Below are 25,488 nucleotides of genomic sequence, written 5' to 3'. Positions count from 1 at the left end.
AGACTGATAATTACCAGAAGAGCTTTCACATAAACTGCTGTTGTATTTTCTTTTTTTTATCCCCAGAGTATAGCTATCAACATGAGGGATTCAAAAGGAGCAAAGCTAATCAGAGAGGTAGGTTTTGATATCAAACACTGCCTGTTTTGTATTGTTTTGATCCTGAGTAATAAAGAATAAACTTTGCATTTCAAGTTGATTAACTTAAAATCAAGATGATTAAGGGAGTGGAGCATCTCCCTTATGAGGAAAGGCTGAGGGACCTGTGTCTCTATAGTTTGGAGAAGAGGAGACTGTGGGGGGACCTTATTAGTGTATATAAATATATAAAGGGGGAGTGTCATGAGAATGGGGCCAGGCTCTTCTCAATGGCAAACAATGATAGGACAAGGGGTAATGGGTATAAACTGGAACACAAGAGGTTCCACTTAAACTTGAGAAGAAACTTCTTCTCAGTGAGGGTGACAGAACACTGGAACAGGCTGCCCAGGGAGGTTGTGGAGTCTCCTTCTCTGGAGACATTCAAAACCTGCCTGGACACATTCCTGTGTGACCTTATCTAGGTGTTCCTGCTCTGGCAGGGGGATTGGACTAGATGATCTTTTGAGGTCCCTTCCAATCTCTAACATACTGTGAAGTGTTAGTTTAATACCCGATAATTAAAACCAGGTATGTGTGCAGGAAATTTGTTATATTACAATATATAGCCTCTGTACTCTCTGCTTTTGGACTTGGTGTTCAGTTTAATTTCTAATGATTTGAGATATAAAATTTACGTGAAAATGTCATCAGAAGCTTCAAGTGAAATATTGTGAGGAAGAGGTCTAACAGCCCTTTGGGCTGTCGTGTGATGAAGCCCTAGTGTAAAAGCTGCAGTTTATTGGCCTGAGACCTCCATGCAGCTCTGAAGCCATCTGTAGCCTATCAGCTAAAGGTAGTGGAAGGGAAGGAGTGCCATCAGTTCCCTGCAAATTGAACCCTCCCAAGTTCTTCATGAATAAGTAGAAAAGTTAATTAGTTAAGGCTAAATACTCAGGAGAAAGGTATCCTCAAGGTTATTTAAATGAGCTTCTGACAATAACTGCTGAGTAATGCTCTAAAGAGAGTGAGCCATATTACAACAGGTCTAACAGCCTAGTGCTTTCCTTTTACTGTTACTGTATTACATCTTGCTGTACCACTTGATTAGAGAGATTCAAGATGGACTGATCTGATGAAATCAGTGAGCAGTTTACAAAGAGGAGACATTGGGCTCCAGTGTTTGCATGTTTTTGAATGTCCCAGTGTACTCATGACTTCAATTGCTATGCATCTATCTGAGGAATACTGTCCTGTAGGTCAGGCTTAGTATCTGGGTGTTTTTTCAGTATTTGAGTTGAGAATGTAAGGTTTTCTAAGGGGGATCCTTTTTTTTCCATTAAAAAAAAAAAAAAAAAAACTATAGGAAGCTGTATATTTATCTTTTAAAGGTTTTGGAAACAAACACTGTTTGGAGTAAATTTGAATGGTATGAGACAGATATGTTTTTGAATAAGCTAGTCACTTTCTAAATAAGGACTTATAAAATTGTTTCCCTTGCATAAGAAGACTAGCTTGTTATTTGACCTTTAAAAATGGTGAAAGAAAACCTGTTGTATATAAAATGTCCACTGATTCCACATGTGTGGGCTGGAAGTTCCGCTTTTCTCATCTTGGTATTTGTGCAGGAAGATTACTGCTTGATTTTGCTTTTAAATGTATAGCTTCCTGCCTTCAATATGGAGAACTTTTTTTATGGATCGTGGAGTTGAATAGCTGGGGATTTAAGAATTTGAGATATAACCTTTATGCTTGAGGCTCAGATGCCTGGTTTATTTCCAGTCTCACATAATTCTTCAAGCAGCAAGTTTCTTCTCCCTCATTTGTCATGCAAGAGCAGCATCTTCTCTGTCAGCTCAGTGCCAGGCTTCACACCCTTTTCCTACTGGTAAGATCTCTTGTACCACTGTAAACCTAGAGCTAGCATGATGCTGAATATAGGATAGCTGGCAGAAAGTGTACAGACAAATGTTTTCAGCAATATTATTTGTTCTCTTACAGTTGTATCACTGAAATAGTCAAGAATGTATGAGAATTACTTCCTAAGATGTGATGTTATGAAATTGCCAGTGGGAGAATGAACTCTGTTAAATGTTTACCACAACAGCTGTGGAAATGAGATCCTGTGACAAAGTAATTTCTTACAGTAGCTATACTGTAAGAAATTCTATCTATCATGACAGATGTGTATAGAACTAAGCGTTGTTCAGCAATGTATCTGATTCAGCAATGTATACATTCAGTAAAATGTATCTTTGACTATGAAAAGTAGTGTTCATGTCTGTAAAGTAACTGATGACAAGAAGAAATTTGAGTTTGTGACGCCGCTTACTCATACATAAATGAGTTGCGTCCTGAGTCTAAGCCCTATAATGAAAATTATTAAAGTTGTAATTTTTGGTTTTTATTATGAAAGTTTGCATGGTTAGAATACATTTTATTTCCCCCTCTCATAAATTCTGTATAGGTAGAAGAGGGGAAAATCTCAGAATCTAGAATTATATTCAGAATCAGAGGAAAAGAGAATCTTCAGGTGTATGACAAAAGCACAGCCTTGATAGTATCAGTAGTATCAAGTGAGCTGAAGAAATCGGTTAATCAGAAGTCCTGGCTGCTTTTCTTCCTTTGGCACAGCACTACAAAATACTTTTCCAGGGGTCTGCTGTTTCCTAATTACATGCCTTCCATGAAATTATCCTTTGGTCTTTTATGATTCTTTGTCATTTGTAGCCCTGCCTTCCTTCCTAGTGCTTTTGCCTCACTGTTGAATGCCTTCCAAGTATTTGTATTTCTTCCTGAATGAAAATTATTTTTTCTCTTTGGTGCTGGAATCTGCACCATTCCCATGCTCTAACATCCTTCTGTTGTAATATGGCTCACTCTCTCTAGAGCATTACTCAGCAGTTATTGTCAGAAGCTCATTTAAATAACCTTGAGGATACCTTTCTCCTGAGTGTTTAGCCTTAACTAATTAACTTTTCTACTTATTCATGAAGAACTTGGGAGGGTTCAATTTGCAGGGAACTGATGGCACTCCTTCCCTTCCACTACCTTTAGCTGATAGGTCAGTGTGTCTCATGCGTGCTCTCTCAATAAAGCAAACTGTTGACACACATCAGTATGTATGCACATTCTCTTCTGTGTTGAGTTTTTGTAAAAGATAATAAAAAATAACCCACCTCACCTTGCCCCCAAAACCCAGGCAAAAATTCCAAAGAGTACTAATAGTTTGCTTTATCAAGTTGATAGCATCATTATTTGTTACTGTGGTTTGGCTCTAGTGTAGAGAAAGCATGAGGAATAAAGATGCGTTTTTGCTCCCTCCTTTTCCTCAAGCTAAGTGCAGGTATAGAGGCGACTATTGTTCTGTAAACTGTTGTCAAGTCTTGCAAAATTGATGTGATGCTGATAATATAATAATAGATTTCTCTAGTCACTTCAGGATTTTGACAGGTGTCTTTCTAGATATGTAGCATCTCTAATACGTAGCTTGTAGAGATGCACAGTCCAACAGGCTAAAAAATATCTCTAGGTTTGTAAGTTCTCTCATGTCAGAAAGACTGGAGCCATTCTGCTTAGCAAGATTTTGAAACGAAGTTGCATGAGGAATTTATTGAACTTGTGGAAGCTCATTAACAAATCTCATTCTTTTGTTTTCTACAGCTTGCAGCCGTGTCTGATGTTTTTGTGGAAAACTACGTCCCAGGGAAACTGGCTGAAATAGGGCTAGGTTATGAAGACATTCAAAAGATTGCTCCTCACATAGTGTACTGCTCAATAACAGGTATTTTGGTTTCCATTATTTGTGTTCATTATTTCCTTTATTCTAGTCAACTTGTTATAAAAGTCATACATGTTGCAATTTTCCAATCTGTTAATCACTGTTCTTTACTGCTGTGAAGCACATCTCTCTTTGGAATTGTGCAGTTCTGTGTCCGTTGTTGTTTTATGCTACCTTGCTACAGTTTATTGCTTGGTAATTGAAGTAGTAGAAGCATTGGGAATGCTGGGAAGAAAGAAAATGCTGGGAAGAAAGAAAAGATATTAGGAATATCGGTAACTACATGCATGCAAAAATAAGTCTGAAAACATCATTTAACCCCAGCAATAAACACCCTCCGTAAAATCTTGATCAAGCACTAAAATTAAAGGATCTGTGCCTGTGAAGTCTGCTATTAAAGGACAATTAAGTTAAAGAAGTTACAGGTATTTTAGACTGGTTTAAAATCTTAGTTACAAATCTGTTATGCCTCTGAATTTCTAAGGAATAAATGGTTTTGGCTTTTTAGTTGCTGGGTTTTGATGTCATGTAATACAAATCAAATAGCTTTCTAGTCTGTTGCGATGTTTTTATCATGTTTGTGTGGCAAATGTCTGAAGAAGACAAGAGTAGGCAGGCAATAGCCTTCAAGGCTTGTTGAGAATCTTTGTTTAAATACATTTTGAGGTTGATCAGTGGCTAGTTATGATGATGTTTTCACATTTGTTTCTGCATGTAATCTCAACTGAAACTTGTCAAGTGTTTTTTTGTGTTTGTGTAGTTGCTGTATCCGTAAATGATGAACAAAGAATAAAAATTGCATCCAAGCTACAATTTGTGAGCTAACTTGGCCTTTTGATTTGGTCAATCTGTTGTTCAGTTCATGGTACATGACTGCTTTTGTATTTTATTGGTAATAGATGCAAACCTTACTTCCAGTGGGGGCCTAAGGAAATGTACGACTTAATTTCACAGAATTGTAGAATTGTTTAGGTGAAAGGACCTCTTGGGACCATCTAGTCTAACCTCTCTGGTCAGGCATGGCCAGCTACAGCAGGTTTCCCAAGACTGTGTTCAGCTGGGTTTTGAGTATTTCCACAGCTGTTCTGGACAACCTGTTCCAGTGTCTGATCACCCTCACACTAATGAAGTTTTCCCATGTACAGGAAAACTTGGCCATTGCTCCTTGTTGTGTCAGTGGATGCTGTTGAGAAGGGTCTGGCGGCTTCTTGCTCATTCTCTCCCACTGGATATTTATATACATTGCTAAGATTCCCCAGAGCTTTCTCTCGTTTAGGCTGAAGAGTTTCATCCGTCTTGTCATCTCAATATGTGTCAGATGCTCCAGTCTCTTATTCATCTTCATGGATCTGTGCCAAACTGGCTCCACAGTCTTCCTAATGCACCACAAAATAGTGTTGGCCTCCTTTGCTACAAGGATGAATACTTTTGCATGTTCTCTGTAAGTGCTCCCTAACTTCTTCTGCTGAGACTAAATCTTCCTTGCTGGAGCCTTTCCCTCTAGTCTTGGGGATCTAGGATTCCTGAGAGCAGTCTTTCTGGGTAAAAAGTGAGGGGAAAAAAGGTATTAAATACATTGGCTTTCTCCATGTCCATTGTCACCAGTTCCCTGGTCCAATTCTGGTGTAGGTCCATGTCTTCTTTAGTTGTCTTTCTGCAGCAGATTTGCTTGCAGAATCCTTTGTTTGTTGTTCTTCAATCACAAATAAGGCTAGACAAACAAAAAGATTAGTAGAGGCATTAAAACATCTCTGTGCTATGTACACTGCTGCTTATTATGGGGAAGTGCTTTTCTTTTTCTTCTGGGTTCTTGAATGTGGATACCTATTAAAGATAGTGGGAGCCTGGGTGCATAAATTGTCTGTAAGCAGTGTCTGGGATGCTGTAATGCTGGGCATTGCAGTGTTTTACCCAAGAAACAAGTTTATGCAAGTTGAGGCATCTGAGTTGGTTGGCTGTTTTTTTGAGAGACTGGTGCAGAAAGCAGGTGACTGCTTGCTTGGTCAGTGGCTTGGTTGTTCAGGTGACTGCTTTCTGAAAGGCCATCAAGAAATAGTTGAGGCAGGAGCTATAGTATCACAGAATAGTTAGGGTTGGAAAGGACCTTAAGATCATCTAGTTCCAAGTCCCCTGCCATGGGCAGAGACACCTCACACTAAACCATGTCACCCAAGGCTCTGTCCAACCTGGCTTTGAACACCGCCAGGGATGGAGCATTCACAGCTTCCTTGGGCAACCCATTCCAGTGCCTCACCACCCTTACAGTGAAGAACTTCCTCCTTATATCCAATCTAAACTTCCCCTGTTTACGCTTGTCCTGGTTTAGCAGTAGCAGTCATTTTTTTCTACTGGTGCAGTGCTGTGTTTTGACTTTCAGCCTGGGGATAATACTGATAAAGCTGATGTTTTCAGTTTCTGGTCAGAATGTTTAGTCTGACTAAGGACTTTGTGAGTCTCACGCTCTGCCAGGGAGGAGGGGAAGCCGGGAGGAAGCAGGGACAGGACACCTGACCCAAACTAGCCAAAGAGGTATTCCATACCACAGCACGTCATGCCCAGGATGTAGAACTGAGAGTTCCTGGAAGAGCTGGATCACTGCGGGGTGGGGGCGAGGTAGCGGTTGGTGAGAGGTTGTATTCTCTTCCCTTGTTATTTCCTTTATCATTGTTATTGGTGGCAGCAGTAGTGATTTGTGTTATACCTTAGTTACTAAATTGTTCTTATCTCAACCTGTGCGAGTTGCATTCTTTCAATTCTCCTCCCCATCTCTCCAGGAGCGGGGGGAAGAAAGGTGGAGGGGGGGAAGTAGACTACGTGGTTCTAATTTATGGCCTGGGCTTAAACCACGACAACGTTTTAACCCATTACCTCTTGTCCTATCACTACAGTTTGTACTGTACACAGTACTCCAAGTGAGGTCTCACGAGAGCAGAGGAGAGGGGCAGGATCACCTCCTTTGACCTGCTGGTCACACTCCTCTTGATGCAGCCCAGGATACGGTTGGCTTTCTGGGCTGCGAGCGCACACTGAAGCCGGCTCATGTTCATTTTCTCATCGACCAACACCCCCAAGTCCTTCTCTGCAGGGCTGCTCTGAATCTCTTCTCTGCCCAACCTGTAGCTGTGCCTGGGATTGCTCCGACCCAGGTGTAGGACCTTGCACTTGGCATGGTTAAACTTCATCAGGTTGGCACCAGCCCACCTCACAAGCGTGTCGAGGTCCCTCTGGATGGCATCCCTTCCCTCCGGTGTATCAACCGAAGCACACAGCTTGGTGTCATCGGCAAACTTGCTGAGGGCACACTCAATCCCACTGTCCATGTCGCCGACAAAGATGCTGAACAAGACCGGTCCCAACACCGATCCCTGAGGGACACCACTCGTTACTGGTCTCCAGCCGGACATCGAGCCGTTGACCACAACTCTTTGCGTGCCGCCATCCAGCCAGTTCTTTATCCACTGAGTGGTCCATCTATCAAATTGATGCCTCTCCAATTTAGAGACAAGGATGTCATGTGAGACAGTGTCGAAGGCTTTGTACAAGCCCAGGTAGATGACGTCAGCTGCTCTACCCCTGTCCATCAGTTCTGCAGCCCCATCATAGAAGGCCACCAAATTGGTCAGGCAGGATTTCCCCTTTGTGAAGCCATGCTGGCTGTCACCAAGCACCTCGTTGTTTTTCCTGTGCCTTAGCATGTCTTGCAGGAGAATCTCCTCCAAGGTTTTGCCAGGCACAGAGTTGAGACTGACTGGTCTGTAGTTCCCTGGGTCATTCATTTTCCCCTTTCTGAGAATGGGACTTATATTGCCTTTTTTCCAGTTGTCGGGGACTTCACCTGACTGTCATGATTTTTCAAGTATGATGGCCAGTGGCTTAGCAACTTCATTTGCCACCTCCTTCAGGACCCGCAGATGGATTTCGTCAGGTCCCATGGACTTGTGCATGCTCAGGTTCTTAAGATGGTCTTGAACCAGACCCTCTCCTACAGTATGTCTAAGGTCTTCATTCTCACAATCCCTGTGTCTGCTTTCCAAGACTTGAGTGGTGTGGTCAGAGCTTTTGCCATGAAGACCGAGGCAAAGAAGTCACTAAGAACTTCAGCCTTCTCCAAATCCAAAGCTATGCTTACGGCAATGTAGGTCAGGATTGGTATTGAAGTGGAATGAACTGAGACACACTGAATCCAGTAGGTTTCTGTGAGTTCAAATGTAGTATTTCAGAAAAAGATTGGGAGCATGATCTAAGATTTTTTAGTAATGCCATAGAAAGTTAAGTGTATATAAAATGCCTACCTAGAGGTATGGAAACTGCACTTAATGGAAGATGTAAAGGATGTGCTGGCCTAGAACCTTGAATTAAGTTGACTAGTTATCTTCCAAAATGTTGAAAATTGAGGCAAATTCTCTTGGTTACAACAACCCCTTTTACATCTAAACTGTGGGTTTTCAGCCGTTGTTTGGCATCCTGTGTACAGGCTGTACAAGAGGTAATAGGAATATGTTGGTTCTCAAGCTCTTTCTGATTTGGGAGTTTTGTGGATGTTAATGAATGCACAGTATAACACAAATTATGTCCTGAGGTCTTTGAACAGAGTGTTGGAATGTTTTATACTGTTTATCTTGGCCAGTGTTGAGTATGCTTTTTTAAGGGTGTATTTTATGTATTGTAACTGACAGACAAAAATATGTTGGTTGTTGTTAATGAATATCATGTAGTATGTATTACATCTTAGATGTGAGAATATATACAGACAATTTGGTGTAACATTTGATAATAAGTAGCCAAGGAATAAATATGTCCAATGTGTCGGAACTGGAGTGTTTTTCCAACTTTAATTTTTGTTCTTGTTAGTATACATGCTGAAGACATTATAGCTGATTCATTTAATAAATTACAAATAATTACTGGACACTACTTCCCTTATCCATTTACTTAACTCATTAATGAGGCTGGATATCATCTGGAATGTTTTGGGGTTTTATTTTTGGAACTGTATTACCTCTCAAGCTTAAACTTCATAGGTATGGAATGCAATCAATAAACAAGTCATTTAAAGGAATCAGTTTTGTTCTCCAGCATAACTTGGATAGCAGCTGTGATCAAGATGTCTGTCTTGGCTTCTTTTTGTCTCATTCAGTTATTGAATGCAAGTATAAATAAATTAAATTGGACATTAAAACTTTCTTAAATTTAGGGATCATCTGAATGAATGGTACTTTTTTGCCTCTACACTGTACTATATCCCTTGTGCTATTCTAGAGAGAGAGTGCTTAAATAGTTGTCATACTTACCATTGTCATGGCTGTTACACTTTGGAGGAGAGGTGCTTTCACTTTTTAAAGACTTATTATCTCTTCAGCCTGGAGAAGAGAAGGCTGCGTGGAGACTTCATGGCAGCCTTCCAGTATCTGAAGGGGGCCTGTAAGGATGCTGGGGAGGGACTCTTTATTAGGGACTGTAGTGATAGCACAAGGGGTAACGGGTTAAAACTTAAACAGGGGAAGTTTAGATTGGATATAAAGAAGAAGTTCTTTACTGTGAGGGTGGTGAGGCACTGGAATGGGTTGCCCGAGGAAGTTGTGAATGCTCCATCCCTGGCAGTGTTCAAGGCCAGGTTGGACAGAGCCTTGGGTGGCATGGTTTAGTGTGAGGTGTTGCTGCCCAAGGGCAGGGGGGTTGGAACTGAATGATCTTAAGGTCCTTTCCAACCCTAACTAATCTATGATTCTATTTGGGACAAGATCTGCGTAAAATTATGGTATTTGCATTTATCTTCAGTCGTCAGAGTTGCAAACAGATTGTCAGCACTAACTGATAGCCTTTTCTTAAACACTCATCTTCTAGAACATTTTTGTCCTAGTTGCTGGCTGATTCAGCATCCACTGGCTGCATTTTGCATTTATGGTTATAGTGATAGTAGCCACTTTCTGGATATGGATTAGGTTTTTTGCCACATCCTTGAATTGGTTCAGATGCTGAATTAGTGCATGCCTATTGATATTGTTCTTGTGTGCCTGTAGCTTAGAATTTCTATTTCCTACTGCTTGATGTTGAGCCAGATAGGGCTGGGCTTTCTTTGGAGTATGTCACATTGGTCATATAGTCATGAATAGTTCATATGTGCCATCTTTAATACAACTGTATATATTGCATTAAACTTATTTCTCCTTTGGATGATAGGTAAAATATAAAGTGTTATCACCTTTCTTTTTCCTTATTTTCTTTGGTCTCTTTGCTATAAATTGCAATATTGCCATGAAATCGGTATTGCCATCTAATCAGTAGCAATGCTAGCCTTGTATGGTTCCACCTGGTCTCCTTTTCTATTCACTTCTGGTGGCCTACAGGCTAGCATTTCTGTTCTCAGCATTCCACCTACAATGATGCCTTTGTGACCTTTTTCAGAGCTTGTGGTCTTTCTGTCAGGTCTGTTTCTCTTCCTTCTTGGTCTGTACCCTCCTCCTGCTCTTTCCCAGCCATGATTGTCTAGCTCATCCAGTTCACTCTTCCCCTCTCCAGTTCATCACCAAACAAGTTTCCCTTACCTGCTTTGGCTTTAGGCTCACGTTTTCCTACCAATTTCCTTCTCCAGCTAATTGTGTTCTTCAGAACCTTTGTGCTAACCTTCTTTTTTTCTTTTTCCACTGTCTCCTTTTCTACATTGCAGTGCTGGTAGAAATCAAGCAGAGGAGCTACCCTCTTTCTATGCTTGGGTAGGAATCGAGCAGAGGAGATACTCTCTTTTTATGCTTGGGTTTTATGTACTATCCTCATGCACAAAGCAGTAAATATAAACAAAAACTGGGTCAGAGCATGCTCAAATGTGTGGAGACAGTGTACAGGCATGTATCAGAACAAACTCCTGAGATGTATGATACGGTAGAGCATGAACTTCATGGACCAAAAATCTTTGGAGGCTTTATCCTCAAAGCAGTAACAAATATTTCCTTAAGAATGTGTATTTCCCAGCTGGTGTGATACCTTAAAGCTGGATTTGAGAGTTTTCTGTTGAAGGAAAAAAAAACCAAACCTCAACAGCATTAGTAAAAATTCATAGCCGTGATAAAAAAGGTCTCAATTCTTTTGAGTCTCCACTCTAAAGAACAGAAATTCTTGGGGTTTTAAACAAACAGCTGGAAGTTGTTTTTACTAATCTAACAAAACAAACCTGCTCCCCTCCCTGGTTTTGTGCTTAAGAACAGCAGAAACAATCTGTGAGAAATTATGACAACGTTTAGAATTCTCAGCTTAAAGATCAGGAACCGTATCTATTACATGAAATGCTTTTTTGTTAATGCAACATACGTGGAAGTGACAGGCTCTGCTGAAGAGGCACAACTGTAGCAGAATGTAAAATCTGCAAGCCATGCTCCTTAGAAGAAATGCTACTTTATAACTTATCCAGATTGAGCAGTTTTTCTTAACTATAGGAATAATATATTTGCATGGAATTCTCTTTCTAAATGTTGGACTGTTGCAAGTTGTTAGTGATGGTGAAATGAAATAGAGTGTATTTTTTCAGAAAGGCCAGGATCATGTGTAGGTGAAGAGTTTAGACATAGGTAAGCCAGATGCTGTCTCCTTTATGGTGTTCTGGAAGTCGTGATTAGCAAACTGAGTTGCTTATCCAAACAGCTTGGATTGACTGTATCCAGCCCTGAAGTGGCTGTTGCAGGGTTGCGAGTTTTTCCAGGACTTTTCCCAACGTCCCTGCAGTTTTGGAGTGCTCTTGAGCTCCAAATTGTCTGTTCTCACTCACAAGTTGGCTGTGCTGATGAGAGTAATCTTAGAACTAGTTTAAATATAATGTATTTTGACAGTTTTGTGGTTGAGATGGGTTTAAGTTTTTGAAAATTGGCTGGTTGAAGTAAATCATGTACAGGTCACAAGGGAGTGACCATTTGTTGCTGTGAATATGGTCTGTGTAGTGCTTCAAATAAGTAAGTCAGTTTATTTCTGAACAGGAGGGGGCACTGTTTAAAAGCACAACTTTGTTTTCAAATCAAAGCACTTTTATTTTTCCTCCTTTTCTTAAAGCCTCCGAAGGCAGTATGTTTAGAAGGAACTTCGTAGTTAGTTTGAATGATGAAAACTACTCAGCTTCTCTGCCCCATCCCCTTGCTCTGCTCATTTGAGTGAATTGTGCTTGCTCTTCTCTCGTGCACAGGTTTTGCTGCAGATAGTGTTTCTCAGGGTTTTTTCCTTTTCAAGGAAATAATATTTTGTGCCATGTACAGGTTGCTTTGTGTATTGATCATGGCATTACAAAATCTTGTTTCAATAATTTTCATTTAATTTCTTAAAATATGGATGTGATGCTTTATTTTCCGTTTTTTAAAGAAATTTTATTCCTGTGAAGACTTTTTGATGCATTTTTGCATGATGGAAATTGAATACATAATGGTAATCATAGACAGTCCTAGAAATATTCTTGGTTCATCCAAAGAAACAACAAGATGAGATTTTTGGACTGGTTTTTTTTGTTAGCTTTGTGTTACTGTAGCGTAATAAATTTCTTGACGATTTGCCATCTTTACTCCAAAGAGCTTAGTCTTCATTCTGAAATTACACATACTTTGTACTAAACTGTTGATTTGTTGGAAAATAGTGTTGTTGTAAAAGGGCAGAAAATAGGAGGAGAGAATGGTAAAAGTTTGGTAGAATAAGTGTTTTGTGTCACCTGAGTTTCATGTGGATCTGAATATGGAATTGTTGTATATGCAGCTCTTGTTTAATGTACATAAAGTCCTTAAGATGTTCAAAAATAATCACTTCTCTTGAGTGATTCTAATGAATCTATGAGAAGGAAAAAGAGTTCTTCACTCTACCCGTATACATGCAAGTTAATAATAACACAAAAGAACTAGCTTTTACTACTTCCCAGCAGATCTCGGTTTGTACTGATAATTTGTAGCGGGTTCTCATGAGAAGATGTCATGTTATAATTTTGATGCGTACCCTACTTTGCCTTTAGTATTTGCACAACAGGAAAGAAAAGCCAACCGCAGTGTATTTTGCTGGGCAAAGGCTAGCCAAAGTGTTCTGCAGATCCTCTAATTTGTGAACTAACTGTGGTAAGATATAAGGAATTGCCTTGGACTAGGTACAGTTTGTGAACTCCCTCTTACCAGATGATTCTGGCCTATAAAATTATAGGGAACTTGGAGTGTCTGTGTTGTCTTGTCCACTCCTTCCTCTGAAGATTGATGTTCTTGTGGTTTCTAGATGGTTATAATCTGGAATTAGTTACCTAGTAGAAATGGGTACCTTACCTGCCAAAGAAATGATCACTCCTGCTTAAAACAAATTGAGCATACTTCATAATATGTTATTGTTGGGCAAAATAATTTCTTGATGCTGTAAATTATTTATTAATAAATAAATATCAAACTAAGTTGGATTCTGATGCTGGCTTAAGCTGCAGTTGCAGTTTTCACTAAATAACAGCAGCTGTAGAAATAGTCTTGGTCATTAAGCTGTTAAAAAGTTATTAAAATATATGACCCCAAATCACAAAAAGGTTTTTTTTTTTTTTTTGTTAGAATTACAAAAAAGCAAAATGACCCTAAAACTAGGCACAGCAAATTAGAAGGGGAAAATTAGAAGGGGCAAAATAAGCCTACATAGCAAAATGTATAGGCTTGTTGAGCCAAATAGCCGATGCGAGCAGGATGATGTGCAGAATGAAATGGAATTTACGAAAACTAACTGAAAATTGAAGGGATTGCAAGAGTCTTTTAAATATATTAAAACCAAGAACAATTTGGAGAATGAGGAGATTAAGCTGCAAACTGCAAAAAAGAGGATTGGTGTCTTGGTGCCAGTCTTCAGTAAAAGATGCTCATAAAGAATTTTTCAACAGATCTATTGTTTTATAAAAATAGAAGATACTGCGCTGTCAGAGGCTGATATGTCAAAAGAGGCATTGTCAGAACAAACTGGGTGTCGCATTTCTACTAGTTCTTAATGGGGTTTAAGAACAAGGAGTCAGGTCTGGAAAACTGTGAACATTATACCTCTCTTAAATAAACACAAAAATCACAGGTTTGCAAGCCTTGAGGTATGAACTTAAGTGCTGACAGTGATTCAAAAAGGCATTTGGAGGGGGAAAAATACGAAGCTTATACCTGAGCTTGATTTAATAAAAATAGAGCCTTACAGCACTGGAAAAAAACCCCCGAGCCTCTCCAATGTGCTGCTTTTTGCATTATGTGGTTGGAAGAAGGATGAGTTAAAGACTTGATCGATCATTTATTTAGATAGCTTGAAATTGTCTGAATGGGCAGTTAAGACAAGCTAGTAATCAGGGCCTAGAGATAAAATACTCTGAGAACAATTTTTGGGGAGTTGAGTAAGAGACTCTTGAGTTTCTGGAGTCACAAATCATTATTGGGACAATATAATTACCTATCTATAACAGGGTAATAAACATTGTGATGTGTATTTTGACTGTAGGAAAGTCTTTAGCACTTCTGACTAATGGTGTCCTAGACAAGTTAGGGAAATGTGATGTAAAAAAATGTTTCAAGAGTGATGAGAAACTCCCTGGAATCTTAGCTCTCATGTTACTTAAAGAGTAGCTCTTGGTCCTGACTGACATGGAAGGCAGTTCCTCAGAACTGATGTTGCTGGATATTTTTCTCAAAGTAGGTGATAGAATAGAATGTGCATGAGCCCAGAATCCTCGTATGATCATGAACTACAGGGCATTTGTTGTGGGTTTTAGAGATGAGTGGCAGGAGGAATCTGGGGCTGACTCACAGGTGGAAAAACATCTTTCCTTACAGCCTTATACTCCCCTTTAAAATGGTTTTTGGCAGTGTGGCTAACTCTCAGAAGAGTCATGGGGACCTGGCCTCAGTAACTCAGCTCCGTTTTTCTTCCCAAAGCCAAGCATTTAAAGCACTCCCAACAGTCCCTGTCTCAACACAGCCCCTTGGGCTGTTGTGTGATGAAGCCCTAGTGTAAAAGCTGCGGTTTATTGGCCTGAGACCTCCATGCAGCTCTGAAGCCCACGAAGCTGAAAGGGAATGAATTTATACAGCAGGATTAGAATTAAAAACTACCTCAACCAAATTGCTTACACAAATAAAAGAACAGGAATTAAAGGTTGGAGCAAGTACAATGTACTATGCTTAATCAGAAGTCATAGAATTATAGAATGGTTAGGGATGGAAGGGACCTTAAAGATCATCCAGCTCCAATCCCCCTACCATGGACTTGTTCAGCTTTCTTGTAGCCCCTTCAGGCACTGGAGCTCCTCTAAGGTCTCCCCTTAATGAGCCTTCTCTTCTCCAGGCTGAACCAGCCCAGCTCTCTCAGCCTGGCTCCAGAGCAGAGCTGCTCCAGCTCTCAAAGCATCTCTGTGGTCTTCTCTGGACTCACTCCAACAGCTCCACGTCCCTCTTGTGCCGTTGCCTCAGAGATGGATGCAGGACTGTGTGTGGGGGGTCTCACCAGCGCAGAGAGGGAGAATCCCTCCCTTGACCTGCTGGTCATGCTCCTTTTGGTAACTGGTTCCTTTTGCAGTGAAGAACTAGGTTTATGGTATGCAGTAGGAGCTTCAAGAGGAAAAAGTTAATGTGGAAGAGGTAGACTTTTGTATACATCTGAGTCCAAAATGCCTGATTTCTTTCTAGACATCTAAACAGACTTGTGCCTTGTCCTGAAAAACTTCTAGTCATATGTCATTTGTGTATCCAAGTTGTCTCAATTTTTCCTTTTGGCTGAGCCATCAAACCAGAAAACTTTAACATAAAAAGGCAATGAATTGCTATGTGAGACAATTAATTGGCAGAAATGCAGATGTCCAAATACTACTTCAATGATGTAAAAAAGGGACTTTTTTCATTATAATTTAGGAAAAAAAAATTCACTTGTTTCTGTTAGTGGAGAAACAATTCCTGTTTCTAAGAAAGCAGTCAATCACCATGATGATACATTGATGTAGCAGTGGTGGTCTTGTGGTACATAATTCTGCTGGTAAATTCCCTGTGAGAACAACTTTGAGCCGTTTATGCAACTTCTTTGCTTTACAAAAGTGAATTTTTGAGATGAGTCAGACTGTATTTACAATACTTGATAGTGTTGTGTAGGGGGAAAAAGCCTGGAGCTATCTTAATCAGCATGATAAATCTGCCCTAGGGTATTACAGCTGCACTGCTTTTGTGACAGTTGTCAATGTGCTCTCTACAATGTCCTATTCTTCTTTAGGACCAAAGGATGATTCGTGTAAATGCAAAACTTCAGGAAGGAGACTCTGAAATAGGTATGCATTGATTTAAAGGGAGATGGTACTATAGCTGAGAGTTCTGAAAGTTGCACTTGTGTATATCATATTTTAAGGGCTTGCTTCATTTTGGCATTAAATACTAAGTATTTAACATGGTTCTAATTCACTCTACCTTGTAGAAATCACTTGTAAAGTCCCTAAACTTCATTGTGCTTGACACGAGACTCATTCCAGAGCAGAATGCCTTAGGATTGGCACTTTGTGGCCATTATTCCTTCCCAGAGTGAAATACTTCATATATGGAGTATAAGTTGCAGTCTGAGCCATATGAAATTTAATTTTTTGCAAATGTTATTTGTATATAAAATAAAGCAAGTATTGTTCTAACCTTCCAGCAGTTGTCTGCTTTATTCAGAAATAAATGCTGAAGACCAGTGAGAGCTTTTAATTTCTTTTCCTAGCTCATGGTGCCAATTACTGTCCTACTGAAGCACAGCTACCCAAGCAGAGAGTTCTTTCCGATGCTTCTTTTCTGCTACTTATGAAGATCTCCTAAATCTTTCTTGCTGTTTTCTATCATAGGTATTCCATCTGTGAAAAGGTGTTTACCTCATTTGTGTGCAGAGGTGCTGGACACAAATGAAAACATCTGAGTGTGTTAGACCCAGTATTTTTTTTTTCCCCATACTGTGTTTGGTGATGTATTTCTTTTGTATTTTTTCTTAATACAAAGTTAGGTTATTTTGTGATAATACTTGCTCTTACTGAAGAAAAAAAGTCCTAATCACAGAAGGGTTTGGGTTGGAAAAGGACCTTAAGATCATCTAGTCCCAGCCTGTGGCAGGGGGTTGGAACACCTTCCACTAGAGCAGGTTGCTCCAAGCCCCATCCAACATGGCCTTGAGCACTGCCAGGGATGGGGCAGCCACAGTTTCTCTGGGCACCCTGTGCCAGTGCTTCAGCACCCTCACAGGGAAGAACTTCTGCCTAAGAGTTCATCTCAATCTCCTCAGTGTAAGTTTTTGAACCCATTGCCCCTTGTCATTCTGAGGAAGACTAGGAAGCCATAACTCCACTGTTAATCAGACTTGCAATCAGTTGACAAATAATGGGATTAGTTTGAATTACTTCTACTTTATTGTTCACGTCTTAATACTTTTAAAGAGTTATGTGTTTTAGAAGCCTGATTAACAGGATTTGAATTCGTGGGATAGCTTTTTAAAATACTGTAATATGGTTCAAAATCTTTACAGTTTTTTGATGTTGTTCTTGTTTATATTATAATTAAGTTGAAAGTGTCTGTATAGTCTAAGCACCTGAAAGTTGCAAAGGTTTTCTGTGTGTCTAGCCCCTAAACAGTTGTTTTTGGAAGTGTCATGTAACTTTACCTCTCAATTCTAGCTTGCTGTAAAGATGAACTAAATAAAAAAACCGGTTAAACCCATATCTACTTATTCAGGAAGATTGTCAGCTGCAAACTGTTGGAATCTAGGAGAGTACTCAAGAAAAGTGTTAAATAGACTTACACTGTTCGTATTGGCATCTGTTTTTCTCCATTCTTGGAACGCGAATATGTAGCTCTCTGAGCCTTGAGTTTGATCTAGTGCATTTGTTTTCATCTTCCTGTGCTACTCTTTGCTTTTCAGGCATCAGCTAAACTTCTACATCCATTAGCACAACTCAGCCAGCAGATTTATTGTGATTTCAGTCCCTCCAGAGTGTTAATCAATAGAACTGATGCCAAATACCAATCACAGGATTAAATCCCCTTAAATACACATTTACAACTCATTTGGAGAACATGAGTTGTCAAAAGGTCACAAAGTAAAATAGAACCAAAAAGATTTGACAGAGGTGTGTTGCAGAGCAATTCAGCATGGTAGGTCTTAGCTACATGGACGTGACTTAGTTTAACCATGCCAAGTGCAAGGTCCTACACCTGGGTCGGAGCAATCCCAGGCACAGCTACAGGTTGGGCAGAGAAGAGATTCAGAGCAGCCCTGCAGAGAAGGACTTGGGGGTGTTGGTCGATGAGAAAATGAACATGAGCCGGCTTCAGTGTGCGCTCGCAGCCCAGAAAGCCAACCGTATCCTGGGCTGCATCAAGAGGAGCATGACCAGCAGGTCAAAGGAGGCGATCCTGCCCCTCTACTCTGCTCTCGTGAGACCTCACTTGGAGTATTGTGTGCAGTTCTGGTGTCCTCATCATAAAAAGGACATGGAACTGTTGGAACAAGTCCAGAGGAGGGCCACGAGGATGATCAGGGGACTGGAGCACCTCCCGTATGGAGACAGGCTGAGAAAGTTGGGGCTGTTCAGCCTGGAGAAGAGAAGGCTGCGTGGAGACCTCAGAGCAGCCTGCCAGTATCTGAAGGGGGCCTACAAGGATGCTGGGGAGGGGACTCTTCATTAGGGACTGTAGTGACAGGACAAGGGGTAACGGGTTAAAATTTAAACAGGGGAAGTTTAGATTGGATATAAGGAAGAAATTCTTTCCTGTGAGGCTGGTGAGGCACTGGAATGGGTTGCCCAGGGAAGTTGTGAATGCTCCATCCTTGGCAGTGTTCAAGGCCAGGCTGGACAGAGCCTTGGGTGGCATGGTTTAGTGTGAGGTGTCCCTGCCTATGGCAGGGGGGTTGGAACTAGATGATCTTAAGGTCCTTTCCAACCCTAACTATTCTATGATTCTATTATTTCTGGAGGTTTTCTAGTGGTGATGGTAACAATGCTTTTTAACCTGTATTATGCACAACCCCCCCATGTATTCAATTCAAGAGTGATTGAAATATAAGTATCACAAAAATGCATTGTTAGGGTGCTTCAGAATAAAACCAGACTTCAAAGAGGCCCCTTTGTACAGGATAAATGTAGTTACGATCTGTCAGGATACAGAACCAAAGGATAATAATGTTCTACCTAAATTCGTGTTGCTGGTGGGTTTTTCCTCTGCTGCTTGCAGAATTGGCATACTGGGATCCTGAACAGGCCTATTGAAAGGAAGAGGCTTCTGTAAAACTCAGCTGGTTGACAACACATTTTGGAACTGAGCATTGAGGCTGTTTTCTATACAACAGGCTTGCTGTCGGCACAGCTATGCTGCTCAGGAATGTGACAGAGGTGTGAACACTGACCGGTTTAGCTGCTTTTGGCAGAAGCCATTAGCAAATATGTTATTATATTGACAAAACTTTCCTTTTGCTGGTAAAACTGGTCCGCTCAGAGATGCGACCCCACAAATGATTTTACATTCTGGAAGGAAGTGTATATTTGCTTCAGAAAGTTGTATTTGTCCTATATTTGCAATGCTTTGTCAGTGCCTCTAGAGGACTTGAGGGCTCTGGTATCAAACAAGCTTCCAAAATATATCAGTAATCCAAGCTAAGTAGAAAAGGGTGTGGAAGCTGAAAGGAGGAGTGTTGAAACAAGGGTTGCCGAGGAACAGATGGGAACTGATAGGATCCCTGCTCTGTTGGTAGGATTGATGTCCTTGTGTGATTTGAATCTGCTGTGCACCTCCAGGAAGGTGGGCTTTCTAGCTATGTGACACTAAATCTTGGAGTTTGTGTTGTTTCTGTCATCAGCACACCAGCCGCAACTAGAGTGCATTATTTTTGTTCTCTGGAAGTGATTGAGCTAGCCTTTTACACTGGCATTAAGCAACCTAGCAGGAGGGCTTTGCTGTTTTTTCCACTGTTATTTCTTCAGTTACACATAGTCTGAATATCCAAAATACTGTGAGTTTGGGAATAAGAAACAGTTGAAAATGAGTGGTACTCTGAAACACTGTGTTCCCATTTGTTGTTAAATATGAAGCATATACGAAGTTTAATGAACAAGTCATAATTCTTCCATGCTTTAAAATGAAGTATTGACTTTCAGCTGTGCATTGAAGTAGTATTTTTCTTATGACTTCATGTTCATTGCTTGTTCTTTCATCTAAATAGCAGTATTTTGTATAAAATCTGAAACTCCAGGATTTTGGACTCTGTCCTAATGAAGAATACCATAGCAGACAGAGCCTGCGATTCTTAAGATTTGACACTGGGTTAGTTTACAGTGAATGAAACCAGATTAGGCCCTGAAATCCTGGATATGAACAGCATGGCAACACAGTACAATTGTGGAGACACTCACTGATGGTTTAATGTTTATTTTTCAGTAGCTATTACACTTGGACTGATGCCTAGCTAAGTTAACAGAAATAAAGCTGGAAGATTTTAGGCAGCTTCAGAAGCCTTGCAGTAGGCTTTTGTAAAGCAGTATTTGTTGTGTTTGAGTTCTAACATCCTAAAGAGAAGTCCCAAAAAAAGATCACCGAATGTTTTCTATGTTATTACTAAAGATTTCTTTCCTGGCTTCAAAAGGAAATTTTTTTGTCAGGGAATCTCCCTTCTTTACCCCTCTTCTCTGTGTTTTATTAATCTCATTTTCGTTGCCTCGATGAACTTATTTCACATGAAGATTGCCAGATTTGTTTTTGTTAGTTTAGTTTTGCTGTTTAAAATGGTGAGGTTTTGAGATTTCATCAAAGAAATGAATATGACTTGTGAAAATGGTGCAAAGATCCAGTGTATTTGTTGTGCCCATTCATGGTATTTTCTGTGGGTGTTGTTAGATTGTTAAGAAGACCGTAAGTAGCTGGTGTTGACCTGAGAATGTTTCTCAGTAAGCATATGGTCTTCATTACTTCTGTTTTGAAAATACTGTGATAAAATAAAACACTTTGTCAGTAGCTAACAAAGAAAACGAAAACAGTTTTGGGTGTAGGAGACGCAAACTATTGAAAAATAGCCTGTATTTTGTCATTGTTGGAAATGAAAATGGTGGCAGTGTTTGGCACTTTTCCATGTACTTGAACATTAAAAGCATTCCGCATCGCAGTGTTTGTCAGAGTTGGCTGAGACCCACCGATCTGCAAGTTGTCTTGTAGAGAAAACGTCATTGGAAGCTATAGATGTTACTGCAAAGTAAGAGTGTAATGAGAAGAGGTTTGTGGGTAACAGCCCTCCCATAAGTAGAGTTCTTGTGAAGAGAATAATCTGTTTGTGATACATGGGACAAGAAATAACTGTTCAAATTTTGGCAAAAAATTCCAGTTAAACATGAAGAAAAGCTTTCTAATAGATGGGATGACTTTCTTGTCCGGGAGTCAAGTCCTAATGGATGTTGCAAAGTGAGGATGGGGTACCTAGTGCTGTTGTGATCCTGTCTTGCAGTGAACCCTGACCCCTTCCAACAGGAGAATGGGAGGCTAAAATTTTGTAGTATCTTGTAAAAGAGTGCATCTTTCAAACTAACTTTATGGAATGAGGTGCTTACTCATATAAAACCGTATTCTTTGTACAATAAGAAGGTGTATTATGTACTTGCTCAGGGTATATATTATGTGATTGTTTGTCAGTTTCTTTAATTTCTGTCAAATTCAAGTCATGATCCTAAGATATGTGGAGGTGAATTTAGTAATGAATCCTAACTTCTTTTCAACTGAAACCCCTAAATATAGTAAAATACATGGTGTGGGAGTAAAGATACCATCTTCTGTGCTGTAAATCATTCTAATTCTATTAATTTTGTTGCATTTCTGAAAGCCTTTACAAAGTGATATCTCAAGATGTTTGAATACTCTGTCCAATCAAAAGCTTGTTCACTTGTTAAGACTGAAAAACTGGTATCTTGCTATTTTTTGTATTGTATTGATTTAGGTGTTTCTCATCAATGAGATCTGAGTCAGAGAATATGATTAGAAGTAGCTGTGTTAGGAAAATCTTTATAGAAGGGGGAAAATAATCAAGGATGTGAAATATCACTTGTGTCCACTACAGATTTTTTGTGAAGGCCAAAATTCTTTTCACATATGACCTTTCCTAAGGAGCCAATTGGCAAAATCTGTTTAGTAGAAAAATATTCAAGTTAGGCAATACATTGAATTTGTTACTAGATTCAGCTGTTTCAAGTAACCAGATGCATTTACTTTTTACCACTTCACATATTAAATTCCTGTAAATGATCAGCAACAAATATGTTTAACTGTGCATTCTAATCAGGAAATCTGTTAATGATAAGAATATTCAAGATCACTTTCATATGTATTTCCGAGAAAAGGCTCTTTCAACTCTTCTTGATATTCACTTAGTTTCTAATGTATTGGTAAGTTATTGCAACTTTCCACTTCCATCTGATCTGCAAGAACAGTTCATTTAAACTTCAAGCTGGGATTTAAACCCTCGTTAGGTTGCATAGAAGATGAATGTTGTATGAGGACTGCAAATGAAATTCATGTTGCAGTTCATGATTTCAGAAATAGGAGGGAGGTGGGTGTGTGCTCATTCATTGAACTATTGACATATTTTGTGTGTATAAACCAAAAAGAAATATTATTAGGCTCAAAAAATGTCAGTAAAGTTATTGAGTTGGAGGGACAGCCTGGAATTTTAAGAATGTATTGTATTCCATTCCGTATAAGTTATTCTTTGGGAATTAAACTTTATAGATTTGGTGTAGAAATTTTTCAGGGCATGTTTGGAAAAATTAGAAAGATTTTGATTTTAATACTTTTCCAGCTTTAACCTCTTGAGGGATTACGTATTTGATCTTAGAAGGAGAGTTCAAGGTTTTAGTACGCACTTGTGTGTGCACACGTGGACATGCACCCGCTGGGTATAGTGGAGCGCTTCTTCACTGGACATTGCTGCACAGATTTGTATGTCTACAAAAATATGTACAGTCACAACAAATGAAGGTCTGTTCAGGTAATACCCATTTTAGAATTAAAGTTGTCTGATTCAGATGAGAAATCATTATGTAATTAGGTAGTTACTTGAAATTTCTGCCCCAGAATAATCATTCCATATGTATCTCGCATATGGATATCCATATGTGGCCTCAGAGTTGAGACTCCTCTGAGGATGTCCTGACACTGTTCCTTGGCCATAGCATTATGAATATTCATAGAAAATACACCTTGCAGGTGGTACTTAGCTTTACACATTTTTTCACTTCAGAAATAGCAGGATTGTTAACATCTATTGAACTGAGGTCTGATATCTTTGTGTGCACTCCTAGCTGACTTGCAGCGTTAGCCAGGTGTTTCTCAGTAACATTTGCTCCTTTACCTTGGTAGTAAAAGGATGGCAGAGATGGGTTTGCATGAAGGAGTTCTAGCAGAGTAGTGAGGACGCACAGAGGTTAGAACAGGCAGCTCACCCCTGAAATTTAGCTAGTTTCTGTGCAAGTTTTGCAACCTGGATGGATTCTGGGGGATGCCACTGCTACATTGCTAGGAGTAATTGACTTCGCTATTTAAAATTAGGCTAGAGGGCCACAAAGATGCTGCGAGGGTTGGAGCACCTCTCCTGTAGGGACAGGCTGGGAGAGCTGTAGTCCTTCAGCGTGGAGAAGAGAAGGCTTACGGGAGACCTCAGAGTAGCTTCCAGTACCGGAAGGGGGTCTACAGGAAAGCTGGAGAGACTTTTGAGAAGGGCCTATAGTGTCAGGACAAGGGGGCATGGCTTTAAACTGACAGAGAGGAGATTGAGAGCAGACATTGGGAAGAAGTTCTTCCCTGTGAGGGTGCTGAGGCGCTGGCACAGGGTGCCCAGAGAAGCTGTGGCTGCCCCATCCCTGGCAGTGTTCAAGGCCAGGTTGGACAGGGCTTGGAGCAACCTGCTCTAGTGGAAGGTGTCCCTGCCTATGGTAGGGGCTTGGAAGTGGATGAGTGGTTGGTCCCTTCCAACCCGAACCATTCTGTGATTCTAACATCAGCTGTATCTGTACCAAAGCAGGTATAAGGAGTGAGTTATTACCTTTAAGAGTGTGTAGTTAGGAATGTTTGTGTAAACCCAAATCAGTAGTGGGGAATCTGTGTGTGTTTCAGCTTCCTTGCAAGGTGGGGGAAAGGTTTGAGTACTTAATCTGTCATATAAAAGCTTAAGTTTTCAGTTGAAATTCTGTTTTCAGAAAATGGTCACCATGTCATATTTGATTTCTGAGATCATGGGGAATAGTGCCTCCACTTAGACTGGGAAACCCCTTCTGCCCTGAAATTCAGAGTAACAAGTTAAACCTTAGCTGACTTGGCATAAGAGAGTGACAGGAGCATCTGTTAAGTAATTTCCATTTAGGCTACAGAGGGAAGAGCTGCTTTCTTGTAACTTAGAATTGGCATGTTGAAAAGCTAGAAAATATGGCCCAGAAGTTTGCAGGCCTGATTCAAAGCCTGTTGAAAACCAGACTTGTGTTGTTTGGGGTGGTCTGCAGCTGTGTCTGGGAAGACCATGTTTTCAGGGGAGTTGTGTGGGGTTGGGTACCCAGATCACATGAAGATTGAGTGGAACTGGACAGCTGGCAGAAGCAGCTGATTGTGTCCTTCTAATCTTTCAGTATCTAACTCCGAGCAGGCAGTTTTGCATTTGATTTAATAATTTTATACTTGCCTTCCGATTTATAACACCTGATTTAGTTTAAAGTACAAAGTTATAACATCTAAATCACCATGTGTAAAATCAATGAAGTAATTGATATATTGTACACATTCACAATCATCAGTTGGGAAATGAAATGTATTTATCAGATCATTGGCCAGATTTTATGCCTGCTGACTAAGGTTGTGTTCTTAACTCCTTTCATCTCTTTTGACAGTTTACTCTGACTTCACCTTTTTCATATCGGTTGTGATCTCCTGTAAGCATGCTTACCCAGGAAGTTGTACTTCCTTTCCTTCTGACCAACACATGGCAAGCATTTTCCAAAAGTCATTACTCATTTTGCTAACGTATTTGGCAGCTCTGACATTGCAAAGTTTCATATAATGCGTCTGTTAGATTTTGGCTTTTGTCATCACAGAGAACTGCTTGTGTTGTTCTGCTTGTTTCATTAATCTTTATTAAGTAAAGATGTAAGCTGTCTTTAATTGAATGTTTTCTTTTGGCACCAGAGCAAGTCAGAAGGTGTTTCTCATTAATTTGTTATTCAGCAGGGATAGCCATCTATCTGGATTGAATTTGTGACAATGTTTAGTTCCTATTTGCAGAAATGCCTATGTTGAACATACTTTTCTATGTTTTGCTCAGAATATCCTACATAGGCTGGGTTTATAATGTCATTTGTCATGTGGGAATGGAGCTACAGGGAACTGATCTGTGTTGACAGCATGTCTCCATGTTGGTTTTTCCTCTCCTCTTAGTACAATGTGTTTTATATTTGGTCTTAAAAAGTTTCATCATGCTATCAAATCATGAAGAAGTTCAGAAATGGTGGCTTTTGGTTTTCTCTAGAATGTGATACAAATATTTTGGACAAAGGTCATAATGAGAAATGCTGACCTTTCTTTTTATGACACAGAAAATCATGGTCAGACTTTCCTGTAGTAGTTAATTACGGTGCCATCTTTAGCTTGAAA

The 25,488-nt window shown here is 40.0% G+C and overlaps 1 protein-coding gene across 1 annotated transcript in view; it reads left to right on the top strand.

Annotated features, from left to right (window-relative positions):
• Positions 1-25,488, top strand: part of SUGCT (succinyl-CoA:glutarate-CoA transferase) — a gene marked incomplete at both ends in the record, with an annotated part of 312,897 nt that overhangs the window by 7,496 nt on the left and 279,913 nt on the right. The window contains 2 exons of the mRNA XM_080610616.1: positions 67-117; positions 3,742-3,862. Of these exons, the coding sequence (XP_080466742.1) occupies positions 67-117; positions 3,742-3,862 (172 nt within the window). The remainder of the gene's footprint in view (positions 1-66; positions 118-3,741; positions 3,863-25,488) is intronic.

The sequence above is a fragment of the Psittacula echo genome, assembly GCF_963264785.1.
Source record: "Psittacula echo genome assembly, chromosome: 2".
Lineage (NCBI taxonomy): Eukaryota > Metazoa > Chordata > Aves > Psittaciformes > Psittacidae > Psittacula > Psittacula echo.
Note: the sequence above shows the minus strand (reverse complement) of the source record. Positions and strands in the feature narration are given on the sequence as shown.